We start from the raw sequence: 14,977 nt of genomic DNA on the forward strand, positions 1-14,977 counted from the left end.
AACGCTGCAGCGCCGCCGATCCAACGCCCCAGCGCCGGACCACGCCGCAGCGCAGCAGTCCCAATGCAGCAGCACCGGATCACCCCGCAGCGCCGCCGTCCCAACGCCAGAGCGCCGGACCACACCGCAGCGCCGCCCCGGCCTCAGCAGAAAAAAAGGCACCGCACTCCCAGAAGACACAGCCACAGGTAATGCCAGGAGCCCCCCAATCATACCGCACTATCGAGGGGTAGAACCAATGACGGTGCAGGAACCCTATCTCCATTATCCCCAGGATAAGGAGAGGGACCGTCCACCACCCCAGCTAACACCGCAGGGGTGTAGAATTCAGGGGGGAACACACGGACATCTTATGAGCACCTGTACAGCCTGGAGTCTAGCTACCTCAGGGTGATCAGGGCTAGTCCGGTGAAGAATCCCACGTCGCGGGGAAGGATACGTGGAGACACATCGCACGTACTTGCCCGTTGATGGTTTGGGGAGATCGGACCCTCAAAAAGGTCCGTCGCCCCTTCAATCCAAAGATGTTGAAAAATCGGGTCCAACGATCCAGGACCCAGAGATGTGCCTCCTTGAGACACTAAGCATAAACTGGAGTCTCTGGTAGCCAGTGTCAGGGTGTATACGATGGAGGAGGAGCTAACTTTTTTTTTTTTTTTTTTTTTTTTTTCAAGTTTACTTAGTGTCAGCCTCCTGGCGGCAGAAGCATACACCCACAGTCCTGTGTCCCCCAATGAGGCGAAAGAGAAAATTAATGCATATGATAAATACATTAAATGGGGTAAGGGTTAATATTTTGCCCAAAATAGATAAGCTTGTATGTGTTTTTTTTTTAATTTTCTATGTTAGACATTTTTGAAAGTAGTGTTAGGACTAGCAAGCATGGAGACCCTTGACGTTGGGCTGCGAGCTTATCTATTTTGGCCAAAATATTAAAAAATACCTCTTTATCATATGCATTTATTTTTGGCACTTTTTATCATTTATTTTGCAGGATGCAGCTAAGCCTCTTTTGTTGGCTTGGTGTACTGGGGCGCCTGCCCTGTGGGGTGCATATATATATAGTGCTGGGCAGCCCGCCTGATAATACTATAGGTGTCATCAATAGGCTGTAAGTTGAACACTTGGCACCGCACATACCTGTGTGACTGGCGTTCTATGTAAATCTTTAAAAAAAATGCTAACAAGAAACAATCAAAACATGCATCTACCCCAGTTAATAATCAATAAAAAGGTCGGAACACAGAGCAAAAACGAGAACATTACAGGTCTTGAAAAATGCTGACATAAGCAAAATTTATCAAATATGTAAGTTTGCGATTGCCATAATCTTAATAGCATGGAAAATCATATTTCCAGGTCATTCATTTTTACCGCATGAGTACCATAAAAAAAAGTTGCAATTGAATTTTTGTTTTTGCAATTTTACCTCACTTGGAATTTTGTTCCCCGTTTTCCTGTACATCGCATGGTGAAATGGATGGTATCAAAAGTACAACAATTTACACAGCTGCGACAGGGGAAAAAATAGACGGATTCCCTCTACTTGGTGCTAATTTGTACAGCCTTTACAAGGAAGTGTGGCACACAGGGTAGTAATACGGAGAAGTCCAAAGTCACCTACAGAGAATCCAGTGAGAATGGCACAATAAAAATGAACACTAAATATAAACCCTCATATCTAAAACCATATGGCATACCAAAAAATAATAACATGGAATACTGAGGGGGCAGTGGGAATAAAATCAGAGCAAAAAACAGACACTTAACCTGGTGACAGGATCACCGTGGAATTACCGCGTTTTTTGTGTGGATTTACACCTGCAGACTCCTATTATGGAGCAGGTGTAAACCGCAGCAGAATCCACACAAAGAATTGACATGCTGCGGAATAAACAATGCAGCATTTCCGCACGGTATTTTCCATAGCATGTGCACTGCAGATTGTTTTCCATAGGTTTATATGGTACTGTAAACTCATGGAAGACAGCTGCAAAACCGCTGTGGATAAGCAGCAAAATCCGCAGCGTGTGCAAATACTCTAACACTCGGCTACCCCCTGCCACATCACCACTAGTGTTCAAGCCTGCCTCTGCAAATGACATAAGCAGAACTGTGGCAGGAGCTTCATGGTAAGGATCAGCTGGAGTGCTGTAAAACATGCTACCATGTACTCTGGTGTGGTGGAGACATGTCCTTTGAAGTGATGACTGGCATTTAACCATCAGGTTGTCTGATAAATCTTCGTTTCGTGGATGCCCATGGATATCATCCACTCATAGGTGGCGTAGGTTTCATATTCGGGCACATCGGCCAGGGCTGTGGAGTCGGTAAGACAAACCTTCGACTCCACAGAACTGGCAGGAAGAGATTCACTGCTGAGCACGGATATAAAGTGCAGCACAGGATTCATCTCAACTAAAGGCCGAGATCCTTAGATCAGGAACAGAGCAGATATTTATAGGACATTTCATCACTTTCCCAAATTATGAAAACATTTAGGCCATGTTCACACAGTGCGTTTTTTACCGCGGAACCGCGGCGGTTTTGCCGCTGCGGTTCCGCAGCTGTTTTCCATGCAGGGTACAGTACACTGTACCCTATGGAAAACAGGACACACTGTGCACATGGTCCGGAAATTGTAAAAAAAAAGACGCGCTGAATAGCTCCCGGAAAAAAGAAGGAGCATGTCAATTCTTTTTCCGGAGCCGCAGCGGTTCTGCACCCATAGACCTCCATTGTGAGGTCCAAACCGCAGTAAAACCCGCAGATCAAAAATATATCTGCGGGTTTTACTGCGGTATGATGTGCAGAACCGCTGCAGCAGGAAGTGCGGGGGAGCGGGCGGAAGTGCGTGGGCGGAGTGTGGCTGCCCCCCCCGTGTTCCGATCCCGCCCCCCCGTGCTCCGATGCCCCCCCCCAGTGCTCCGATGCCCCCCCCCAGTGCTCTGATGCCCCCCCCCGTGCCCTAATCTCCCCCCCTTATACTCACCCGGCGTCCCGGTGTCCGTCCGGCCGTCTTCTCCCTGGGCGCCGCCATCTTGCAAAATGGCGGGCGCATGCGCAGTGCGCCCGCCGAATCTGCCGGCCGGCAGATTCGTTCCAAAGTGCATTTTGATCACTGAGATATAACCTATCTCAGTGATCAAAATAAAAAAATAGTAAATGACACCCCCCCCCTTTGTCACCCCCATAGGTAGGGACAATAAAAAAAATAAAGAATTTTTTTTTTTTTTTTTTTCACTAAGGTTAGAATAGGGGTAGGGTTAGGGTTAGGGGTAGGGTTAGGGGTAGGGTTAGGGGTAGGGTTAGGGGTAGGGTTAGCGGTAGGGTTAGGGGTAGGGTTAGGGGTAGGGGTAGGGTTAGGGGTAGGGTTAGGGGTAGGGTTAGGGGTAGGGTTAGGGTTAGGGGTAGGGGTAGGGGTAGGGTTAGGGGTAGGGTTAGGGTTAGGGGTAGGGTTAGGGGTAGGGTTAGGGGTAGGGTTAGGGTTAGGGGTAGGGTTAGGGTATTTTCAGCCATTTTAACCCTAAAAAAATTCCTAGAAAACACACAGACTCTGGCTAGAAAACTGCATCAAAAAAACGCATCAAAAAACGCATCAAAAAACGCATCAAAAACGGACCAAAAAAGGACCAAAAAAAGGACCTGCGTTTTCTGCCAAGAGCTGCAGTTTTTTAAAAAACAGTCAGGAAAAAAAAAGGATGGAAATCCTGAACGTGTGAACATACCCTAAGAACACTTTTGCTCGAAACATGTAATCCCTCACTCACTATTTTAACAGCATGTTTTTAAAGGAATTGCAATAAAATGACGTTTAGGGTATGTTCACACGTTCAGGATTTCCATCCTTTTTTTTTCCTGACTGTTTTTTAAAAAACTGCAGCTCTTGGCAGAAAACGCAGGTCCTTTTTTTGGTCCTTTTTTGGTCCGTTTTTGATGCGTTTTTTGATGCGTTTTTTGATGCGTTTTTTGATGCAGTTTTCTAGCCAGAGTCTGTGTGTTTTCTAGGAATTTTTTTAGGGTTAAAATGGCTGAAAATACCCTAACCCTACCCCTACCCCTAACCCTACCCCTACCCCTAACCCTACCCCTAACCCTAACCCTACCCCTAACCCTAACCCTACCCCTACCCCTATTCTAACCTTAGTGGGAAAAAAAAAAAAAAAAAAAATTCTTTATTTTTTTTATTGTCCCTACCTATGGGGGTGACAAAGGGGGGGGGGGTGTCATTTACTATTTTTTTATTTTGATCACTGAGATATAACCTATCTCAGTGATCAAAATGCACTTTGGAACGAATCTGCCGGCCGGCAGATTCGGCGGGCGCACTGCGCATGCGCCCGCCATTTTGCAAGATGGCGGCGCCCAGGGAGAAGACGGCCGGACGGACACCGGGACGCCGGGTGAGTATAAGGGGGGGAGATTAGGGCACGGGGGGGGCATCAGAGCACTGGGGGGGGGCATCGGAGCACTGGGGGGGGCATCGGAGCACGGGGGGGCGGGATCGGAACACGGGGGGGGGGGCAGCCACACTCCGCCCACGCACTTCCGCCCGCTCCCCGCACTTCCTGCTGCAGCGGTTCTGCACATCAAATCGCAGTAAAACCCGCAGATATATTTTTGATCTGCGGGTTTTACTGCGGTTTGGACCTCACAATGGAGGTCTATGGGTGCAGAACCGCTGCGGCTCCGGAAAAAGAATTGACATGCTCCTTCTTTTTTCCGGGAGCTATTCAGCGCGTCTTTTTTTTAACAATTTCCGGACCATGTGCACAGTGTGTCCTGTTTTCCATAGGGTACAGTATACTGTACCCTGCATGGAAAACAGCTGCGGAACCGCAGCGGCAAAACCGCCGCGGTTCCGCGGTAAAAAACGCACTGTGTGAACATGGCCTTAACGTCCACTCAATAACCTGATTTTGGATGTTTGTTGCTGGAACTTTTTTTGTTTGATTACCACAGCCGCTTTTTCCAAGCACCAACCTGGAGTCCGCACCCAAAGCCAGAGAAATTCATCTAATGGTGCGCTGAATAACTTTTTTTTTTCCCTATACTGCACTGTACTCAATGTATTATATATATTCGGAGTCGGCCCATTGTACACCGACTGACTCCACACAACTGATATAGAAAGCCCAAGGATATGTCAAATCAGTGATACCGTCCACCACTGGGCTTTGGATTCAAGTCTGAATGTGTATGAAGCACCAGTCTTGATAAATTCCCCATTGTATGAGAAATTTGGTGTGGAGGGTCATCAGTGGCCTGCCGAGAACCCCATACTCAGCTCCATCATATACTTCTATGATCAACTGTAACAGCAACTACATGCCACTGACCTTCTCATCCAACCTCAGTGTCTGACCGCACATAGTTAGGTCCATATATATTCGGACAAACAACATTTTTCTAATTTTGGTTATAGACAATACCGCAATGAATTTTAAACAAAACAATTCAGATGCAGTTGAAGTTCAGACTTTCAGCTTTCATTTGAGGGTATCCACATTAAAATTGGATGAAGGGTTTAGGAGTTTCAGCTCATTAACATGTGCCACCCTGTTTTTAACGGGACCAAAGTAATTGGACAGATTCAATAATTTTAAATAAAATGTTCATTTTTAGTACTTGGTTGAAACCCCTTTGTTGGCAATGACTGCCTGAAGTCTTGAACTCATGGACATCACCAGACGCTGTATTTCCTCCTTTTTGATGCTCTGCCAGGCCTTCACTGCGGTGGTTTTCAGTTGCTGTTTGTTTGTGGGCCTTTCTGTATAAAGTTTAGTCTTTAACCCCTTTACCCCCAAGGGTGGTTTGCACGTTAATGACCGGGCCAATTTTTACAATTCTGACCACTGTCCCTTTATGAGGTTATAACTCTGGAACGCTTCAATGGATCCTGGTGATTCTGACATTGTTTTCTCGTGACATATTGTACTTCATGACAATGGTAAAAATTCTTTGATAGTACCTGCGTTTATTTGTGAAAAAAACGGAAATTTGGCAAAAATTATGAAAATTTCGCAATTTTCCAACTTTGAATTTTTATGCAATTAAATCACAGAGATATGTCACACAAAATACTTAATAAGTAACATTTCCCACATGTCTACTTTACATCAGCACAATTTTGGAACAAAAATTTTTTTTTGTTAGGGAGTTATAAGGGTTAAAAGTTGACCAGCAATTTCTCATTTCTACAACACCATTTTATTTTAGGGACCACATCTCATTTGAAGTCATTTTGAGGGGTCTATATGATAGAAAATACCCAAGTGTGACACCATTCTAAAAACTACACCCCTCAAGGTGCTCAAAACCATATTCAAGAAGTTTATTAACCCTTCTGGTGCTTCACAGGAATTTTTTAAATGTTTAAATAAAAATGAACATTTAACTTTTTTTCACAAAAAATTTAATTCAGCTCCAATTTGTTTTATTTTACCAAGGGTAACAGGAGAAAATGGACCCCAAACATTGTTGTACAATTTGTCCTGAGTATGCCAATACCCCACATGTGGGGGTAAACCACTGTTTGGGCGCATGGCAGAGCTCGGAAGCGAAGGAGTGCCATTTGACTTTTCAATGCAAAATTGACTGGAATTGAGATGGGACGCCATGTTTTGTTTGGAGAGCCCCTGATGTGGCTAAACATTGAAACCCCCCACAAGTGACACCATTTTGGAAAGTAGACCCCCTAAGGAACTTATCTAGAGGTGTGGTGAGCACTTTGACCCACCAAGTGCTTCACAGAAGTTTATAATGTAGAACCGTAAAAATAAAAAATCATATTTTTTCACAAAAATTATCTTTTCGCCCCCAATTTTTTATTTTCCCAAGGGTAAAAGAAGAAATTGGAGCCCAAAAGTTGTTGTACAATTTGTCCTGAGTACGCTGATACCCCATATGTGGGGGTAAACCACTGTTTGGGCGGATGGGAGAGCTCGGAAGGGAAGGAGCGCCGTTTGACTTTTCAAAGCAAAATTGACAGGAATTGAGATAGAACGCCATGTTGCGTTTGAAGAGCCACTGATGTGCCTAAAGAAAAGTAGACCCCCTAAGGAACTTATCTAGAGGTGTGGTGAGCACTTTGACCCACCAAGTGCTTCACAGAAGTTTATAATGCAGAGCCGTAAAAATAAAACAAAATTTTTTTCCCACAAAAATTATTTTTTTAGCCCCCAGTTTTGTATTTTCCTGAGGGTAACAGGAGAAATTGGACCCCAAAATTTGTTGCCCAATTTGTCCTGAGTGCGATGATACACCATATGTGGGGGGAACCACTGTTTGGGCACATGGGAGGGCTCAGAAGGGAAGGAGTGCCATTTGAATGCAGACTTAGATGGAATGGTCTGCAGGTGTCACATTGCGTTTGCAGAGCCCCCAATGTACCTAAACAGTAGAAACCCCCCACAAGTGACACCATTTTGGAAAGTAGACCCCCTAAGGAACTCATCTAGATGTGTTGTGAGAACTTTGAACCCCCAAGTGTTTCACTACAGTTTATAACGCAGAGCCGTGAAAATAAAAAATCTTTTTTTTTCCCACAAAAAATATGTTTTAGCCCCGAGTTTTGTATTTTCCCAAGGGTAACAGGAGAAATTGGACCCCAAAAGTTGTTGTCCTATTTGTCCTGAGTACGCCGATACCCCATATGTTGGGGTAAACCCCTGTTTGGGCACACGGGAGAGCTCGGAAGGGAAGAAGCACTGTTTTACTTTTTCAACGCAGAATTGGCTGGAATTGAGATCGGACGCCATGTCGCGTTTGGAGAGCCCCTGATGTGCCTAAACAGTGGAAACCCCCCCAATTATAACTGAAACCCTAATCCAAACACACCCCTAACCCTAATCCCAACCCTATTCCCAACCGTAAATGTAATCTAAACCCTAACTGTAACTTTAGCCCCAACCCAAACTGTAGCCCTAGCCCTAACCCTAGCCCTAATCCTAACCCTAGCCCTAACCCTAGCCCTAGCCCTAACCCTAGCCCTAACCCTAGCCCTAACCCTAGCCCTAACCCTAGCCCTAACCCTAGCCCTAATGGGAAAATGGAAATAAATACATTTTTTTTATTTTTCCCTAACTAAGGGGGTGATGAAGGGGGGTTTGATTTACTTTTATAGCGGGTTTTTTAGCGGATTTTTATGATTGGCAGCCGTCACACACTGAAAGACGCTTTTTATTGCAAAAAATATTTTTTGCGTTACCACATTTTGAGAGCTATAATTTTTCTATATTTTGGTCCACAGAGTCATGTGAGGTCTTGTTTTTTGCGGGACAAGTTGACGTTTTTATTGGTAACATTTTCGGGCACGTGACATTTTTTGATCGCTTTTTATTCCGATTTTTGTGAGGCAGAATGACCAAAAACCAGCTATTCATGAATTTCTTTTGGGGGAGGCGTTTATACCGTTCGGCGTTTGGTAAAATTGATAAAGCAGTTTTATTCTTCGGGTCAGTACGATTACAGCGACACCTCATTTATATCATTTTTTTTATGTTTTGGCGCTTTTATACGATAAAAACTATTTTATAGAAAAAATAATTATTTTGGCATCGCTTTATTCTCAGGACTATAACTTTTTTATTTTTTTGCTGATGATGCTGTATGGCAGCTCGTTTTTTGCGGGACAAGATGACGTTTTCAGCGGTACCATGGTTATTTATATCTGTCTTTTTGATCGCGTGTTATTCCACTTTTTGTTCGGCGGTATGATAATAAAGCGTTGTTTTTTGCCTCGTTTTTTTTTTTTTTTCTTACGGTGTTCACTGAAGGGGTTAACTAGTGGGCCAGTTTTATAGGTCGGGCCGTTACGGACGCGGCGATACTAAATATGTGTACTTTTATTGTTTTGTTTTTTTTATTTAGATAAAGAAATGTATTTATGGGAATAATATTTTTTTTTTTTTTCATTATTTTGGAATATTTTTTTTAATTTTTTTTTTTTTTTTTTTTTTTTACACATTTGAAAATTTTTTTTTTTACTTTTTTACTTTGTCCCAGGGGGGGACATCACAGATCAGTGATCTGACAGTTTGCACAGCACTCTGTCAGATCACTGATCTGACATGCAGCGCTGCAGCCTTCACAGTGCCTGCTCTAAGCAGGCTCTGTGAAGCCACCTCCCTCCCTGCAGGACCCGGATCCGCAGCCATCTTGGATCCGGGGCTCGAGCAGGGAGGGAGGGAGGTGAGACCCTCGCAGCAACGCGATCACATCGCGTTGCTGCGGGGGGCTCAGGGAAGCCCGCAGGGAGCCCCCTCCCTGCGCGATGCTTCCCTGCACCGCCGGCACATCGCGATCATCTTTGATCGCGGTGTGTCAGGGGTTAATGTGCCAGGGGCGGTCCGTGACCGCTCCTGGCACATAGTGCCGGATGTCAGCTGCGATAAGCAGCTGACACCCGGCCGCGATCGGCGGCGCTCCCCCCGTGAGCGCCGCCGATCGCGCTGGACGTACTATCCCGTCCATGGTCATAGGGGCCCACCCCACATGGACGGGATAGTACGTCCGATGTCAGAAAGGGGTTAACAAGTGAAATGCATGCTCAATTGGGTAGAGATCAGGTGACTGACTTGGCCATTCAAGAATATTCCACTTCTTTGCTTTAATAAACTCCTGGGTTGCTTTGTCTTTATGTTTTGGGTCATTGTCCATCTGTAGTATGAAACGACGACCAATCAGTTTGGCTGCATTTGGCTGGATCTGAGCACACAGTATGGCTCTAAATACCTCAGAATTCATTCGGCTGCTTCTGTCCTGTGTAACATCATCAATAAACACTAGTGACCCAGTGCCACTGGCAGCCATGCATGCCCAAGCCATCACTCTGCCTCCGTCGTGTTTTACAGATGATGTGGTATGCTTTGGATCATGAGCTGTACCACGCCTTCACCATACTTTTCTCTTTCCATCATTCTGGTAGAGGTTGATCTTGGTTTCATCTGTCCAAAGAATGTTCTTCCAGAACTGTGCTGGCTTTTTTAGATGGTTTTAAGCCTTTTTATTCTTGATGCTTATGAGTGGCTTGCACCGTGCAGTGAACCCTCTGTATTTACTTTCATGCAGTCTTCTCTTTATGGTAGATTTGGATATTGATACACCTACCTCCCTGGAGAGTGTTGTTCACCTGGTTGGCTGTTGTGAAGGAGTTTCTCTTCACCATGGAGATTATTCTGCGATCATCCACCACTGTTGTCTTCCGTGGGCGCCCAGGTCTTTTTGCATTGATGAGTTCACCAGTGCTTTCTTTCTTTCTCAGGATGTACCAAACTGTAGATTTTGCCACTCCTAATATTGTAGCAATTTCTCGGATGGGTTTTTTCTGTTTTTGCAGCTTAAGGATGGCTTGTTTCACCTGCATTGAGAGCTCCTTTGACGGCATGTTTACTTCACAGCAAAATCTCCCAAATGCAAGCACCACACCTCAAATCAACTCCAGGCCTTTTATCTGCTTAATTGAGAGTGACATAACAAAGGGATTGCCCACACCTGTCCATGAAATAGCCTTGGAGTCAATTGTTCAATTACTTTTGGTCCCTTTAAAAACAGGGTGGCACATGTTAAGGAGCTGAAACTCCTAAACCCTTCATCCAATTATAATGTGGATACCCTCAAATGAAAGCTGAAAGTCTGAACTTCAACTGCATCTGAATTGTTTTGTTTAAAATTCATTGTGGTAATGTCTATAACAAATTAGAAAAATGTTGTCTCTGTCCAAATATATATGGATGTAACTGTATGCCTTATAGGATGCATTCATACATCACTTGCAGTATTAGCATTGAGAGAAATGGACTGGGGTTTTTCCCTCTAGCGTCATCCTGGTTGCATCCATTTACCTCACTTTAGAAGTGTGTATACAAGCCAATAAAAAAGATACCTGAAAAGTCACATTTTCATCCAAATTTATTAATAAGCAGAAAATCCTTGAGATACAGAAGCAACTTGTAACATATTTCACCGATGGATCCGTTAACTTATATGCCCGAGTGTTACCATCCGCAACCATAGATCGCACATTCAGATCCGTGATTTTTACTGATGTGCAAACAGATCTATTCACTTCCAAGTCCATGTGCTGTCCAAGAGAAATACAGACAGAATACGGACGTCTCAATGCAGCTTTAGTTTTTCTCATACGAGTCCCATCAGTGCTTTTCACGGATAGAACTCTTACCTATTAAAGCCTATCTAACCTTTCACATGTCCATATACATTTTTGTGGCTGATTGGTCCACACAAAATCATGGAGATGTGTCCGCTGTTGTTCTGAGTGTTGGATTAAACTTGTCAATGCAATACTATGAGTCAGTGAAAAAAAAATAAATAAAGCATTCAGATCCAAACATCAGTTTTTTCTATCAAAAAAAACGATCAAACTATGGTGGTCAATTTTCAGTTTTACCTCCCCTTCCTCCAAGCGCTGTATCCTATTTAATTTTCTGCTTATATAGACACTAGATGGTAGCCCGATTTTAACGCATCGGATATTCTAGCATATGTATGTAGTTTATTTATGAAGATTTTAGAATAATACATTGAATACACAGGATTCGGCCGGCGCGACGAAGTACATTGCACAGCCCACGCAGTATATAGCAATGTGGGCACCATATCCCTGTTAAAAAAAAGAATTAAAATAAAAAAATAGTTATATACTCACCTTCTGTTAGCCCCCGCTTCGCACCGATGCTCCTCGCGCGCTCCGGTCTCAAGAGTGCATTGCGGTCTCGCGAAACCGCTACGTTATCATCTCGCGAGATCGCAATGCATGGAGCGGTTACTGTCCCAGGGTTGGTATGAGCGCAGGACCTGTGATGACGTCGTGGTCACATGACTGTGACGTCATGGCAGGTCCCTCTCGCATAGCATCCTTGGAACCAAAACCTGCCGTTTGCACTGCTGAGGACTGCGGCGGCGGCGGGTGAGAATAACCTTTTTTTTTTTATTATTGTTTGTAACATTAGATCTTTTTACTATTGATGCTGCATACGCAGAATCAATAGTAAAAAGTTGGTCACACAGGGTTAATAGCTGCGTTACCGGAGTGCGTTACACCGCGCTCCAGTAACGCTGGCATTAACGCTGTGTGAGGGCTGACTGGAGGGGAGTATGGAGCGGGCACTGACTGCGGGGAGGAAGGAGCAGCCATTTTGCCGCCAGACTGTGCCTGTCACTGATTGGTCGTGGCAATGGTCGTGGGCGTTTTGCCAGGACCAATCAGCAACTTGGATTTCCATGACAGAGGCCGCGACCAATGAATATCCGTGACAGACAAGACAGACGGAAGTGACCCTTAGACAATTATATAGTAGATATGAAAGTTTGTTTTGGTAAGACGAGTTGTACTTCCGAATGTCACCATTCATTTTACCATTTAATGTAGTGATAAATGGGAAATAAAATCCAAGTACCATGTGAGGAATTTTGCCATTGGGTGTTATTTTTATGGGGTTCATTGTGTGTTACAACTGACCTGACAATGTGACTCTTCATCTCAGTACGATTACGAGGATACCAAAATTGTATCATTTTTTCGACCAGCGAATAAGATTGGAAGTTTGGGAAAAAACCAAAGCCTTTCGGTCCCAATACATCAATGCAAGCGTTTTTTCACACAGGTCTTGAGGAGGTGACAGGGCGGTGTAGCCACCTATCTAGCCACACCATTGACTGTGGGAACAAGGGTCCTGGAAAAACCCCTATGGGAGTGATCAGCCCAATAATGAGACACACATTACCTCTTCATTCACTAAAGACAAGGTTGGGACCCCAGCTGTCACTCAATGTGGGGGGCGCAGTTACAGTCACTGAGTGATGACTGAAGCCGAGCCGGCCGCACGAAGTTCAGGTCCTCTCGGCAATGGGGCCTCCAGGACACTGTGAACCTGCAGATTAACCCTATACAGGCAGGTTAATAGCATTTATTTACAAGACAGGTTCCCTTTAAATTGCAACAGTCCAGGAGAAACCCACTGACCTCTGCAACAACAAGGCAGAGGTAAATATCTAATGAATAGGATCACAGTGGTGCAAAGACCCCCCAGCAGAGGGGATATAAGGGGTCTAAAAAGGATTTCAATGCTTGGGCCACCTAGCTGTGGTGATCGGTGTGAATGACTGAACATGTAAAGCACGTGTGGAACATCACACTATACCGTCTATGGGACTGATGGAGATACGGACCACTGGGCTGTGACCAGCAGCATTACAGATTGGCTTGGCAGTGGACGACCCCTTTAAATGCAGCGTTCAGCCATGTACTGCGCCCCCACAATCAGACACTGATCTATTCCCATAGGAACTACCTGTCGCCCCTTTAATTAGGCCGCCACATCCTTTCCGCAGCACGGCTCAGAGCATGGCTCCTCAGCTGTGGACTGTGTGGCTACCGGTGGGCACAGCGCCCGTGCCCTCACCTACCTTCACTGCCACCTCCGGCGCGGAGTCCACCACCCGCAGTATTCCACAGCCCGGCCGTAAATGGGCCACAGCCTGCTCCTCGTCTTCTTCACAGTCAGACCCACTGCTGTAAGACACAAGGGAAGCACCAGCCGCCATGACACCGACGGAAGGACGTCATTCAGTCCCCGCCGCCGCACGGCCTCATGGGAAGCCGTCCGGACGGAAGGTGTGTGCTCGCGGTACTTGTACTAATAAAGTTAGTTGTAAAAAAAAAAAACAGCATTCGAGCAGGGGTTCTGTGTTGTCACTTTCTCTCATAGCCCAAGGCAGTGCTCGCTATATAGCAGGAGCGTCTCCTGTAAGGCTGCCGTCACACTAGCAGTATTTGGTCAGTATGTGTAAGCCAAAACCAGGAGTGGGTGATAAATACAGAAGTGGTGCATATGTTTCTATTATACTTTTCCTATAATTGTTCCGCTCCTGGTTTTGGCTTATAAATACTGAGGTAAAATACTGACCAAATACTGCTAGTGTGACAGCAGCCTAACGTGGGGACATACATACGATTAATTAGGAATAATTCTTACCAGTAGTAACCCGGGGCGTCTACAGCTAAACTACAACTCCCATCATGTCCTGAAGTCGACGGGAGGCCTAGGCATGCTGGGAATTGTAGTTCTGCAACTGCTGGATAGTCGCAGGTTGGGGAACAGCCTCTCAGAAAGTCTGCGTGACACGGTCCGTGTTTACTGTTCTGTTGGCCGTCCTTGTACAATAAAAGTGCATTCAACAAATGACTGATTTTAAAAGGCCGCTCCAGCAGTTTTTATGAGGTGCATTCGGCTATGTGTGCAGGCTGAGTATTTGCTGGCAGAAATTTTTGCAAGGTTTCTGCATCTCTTGGCAGGAAAAGCTCAGCAGAAAAAATCACGCGTTTTTACTGTGTTTTTGTACAGCAATGAAGGCTTTTTTGAGCTAAATATATTTAAAAAAAAAAAAAAAAGGTTTTGTGAGGTAATTTCTTGGTTCAACACCACCTTAATTTTCATAACCAGCAGAGATAAAGCTGAGGGCTGATGTTAATATCCTGGGAAGGAGGAAATAGCCATAGAGGTTCCCAGGCTAGTAATATCGGCTGTTTGCTTAACATTACTGGCTAGTTTAGAGGGGGACCACAGAAAAAAATGACACAGGGTCTCGCTATGAAATCTAACCAGTAAAGGCTAGGCAGACAACGGGCTGAAATTAATAGCCTAGGAAGGGGGCCATGGATATTGGCCCCTCCCGGACTACAAACATCAGCTCTCAGCCGCCCCAGAAAAGGTGCATCTATAAGATGTGCCAAATCTGGCGCTTAGCCTCGCTCTTCCCACTTGCCCTCTATCGGTGGCAAGTGGGGTTAATATTTGTGGGGTTAATGTCACCTTTGTATTCTCAGGTGACATCAAACCCACAGGTTAGTAAAGGAGAGGTGTCTATAAGACGCCCCCATAGTGATATTGTATAAAAACACAGACACCGAGAATAAAGTCCTTTATTTGAAATGACACAGACTCCTTTAATGAAT

The 14,977-nt window shown here is 45.0% G+C and overlaps 1 protein-coding gene across 1 annotated transcript in view; it reads right to left on the reverse strand.

The window, feature by feature from the left end:
- CDC40 (cell division cycle 40) overlaps window positions 1–13,741 on the reverse strand; it is a 122,653-nt gene extending 108,912 nt beyond the window's left edge. The window contains exon 1 of the mRNA XM_069726222.1: window positions 13,429–13,741. Within this exon, the coding sequence (XP_069582323.1) occupies window positions 13,429–13,566 (138 nt within the window). The 5' untranslated portion in view covers window positions 13,567–13,741. The remainder of the gene's footprint in view (window positions 1–13,428) is intronic.
- Window positions 13,742–14,977: the final 1,236 nt, after the last annotated feature.

This window comes from Ranitomeya imitator, chromosome 5, assembly GCF_032444005.1.
Source record: "Ranitomeya imitator isolate aRanImi1 chromosome 5, aRanImi1.pri, whole genome shotgun sequence".
NCBI lineage: Eukaryota > Metazoa > Chordata > Amphibia > Anura > Dendrobatidae > Ranitomeya > Ranitomeya imitator.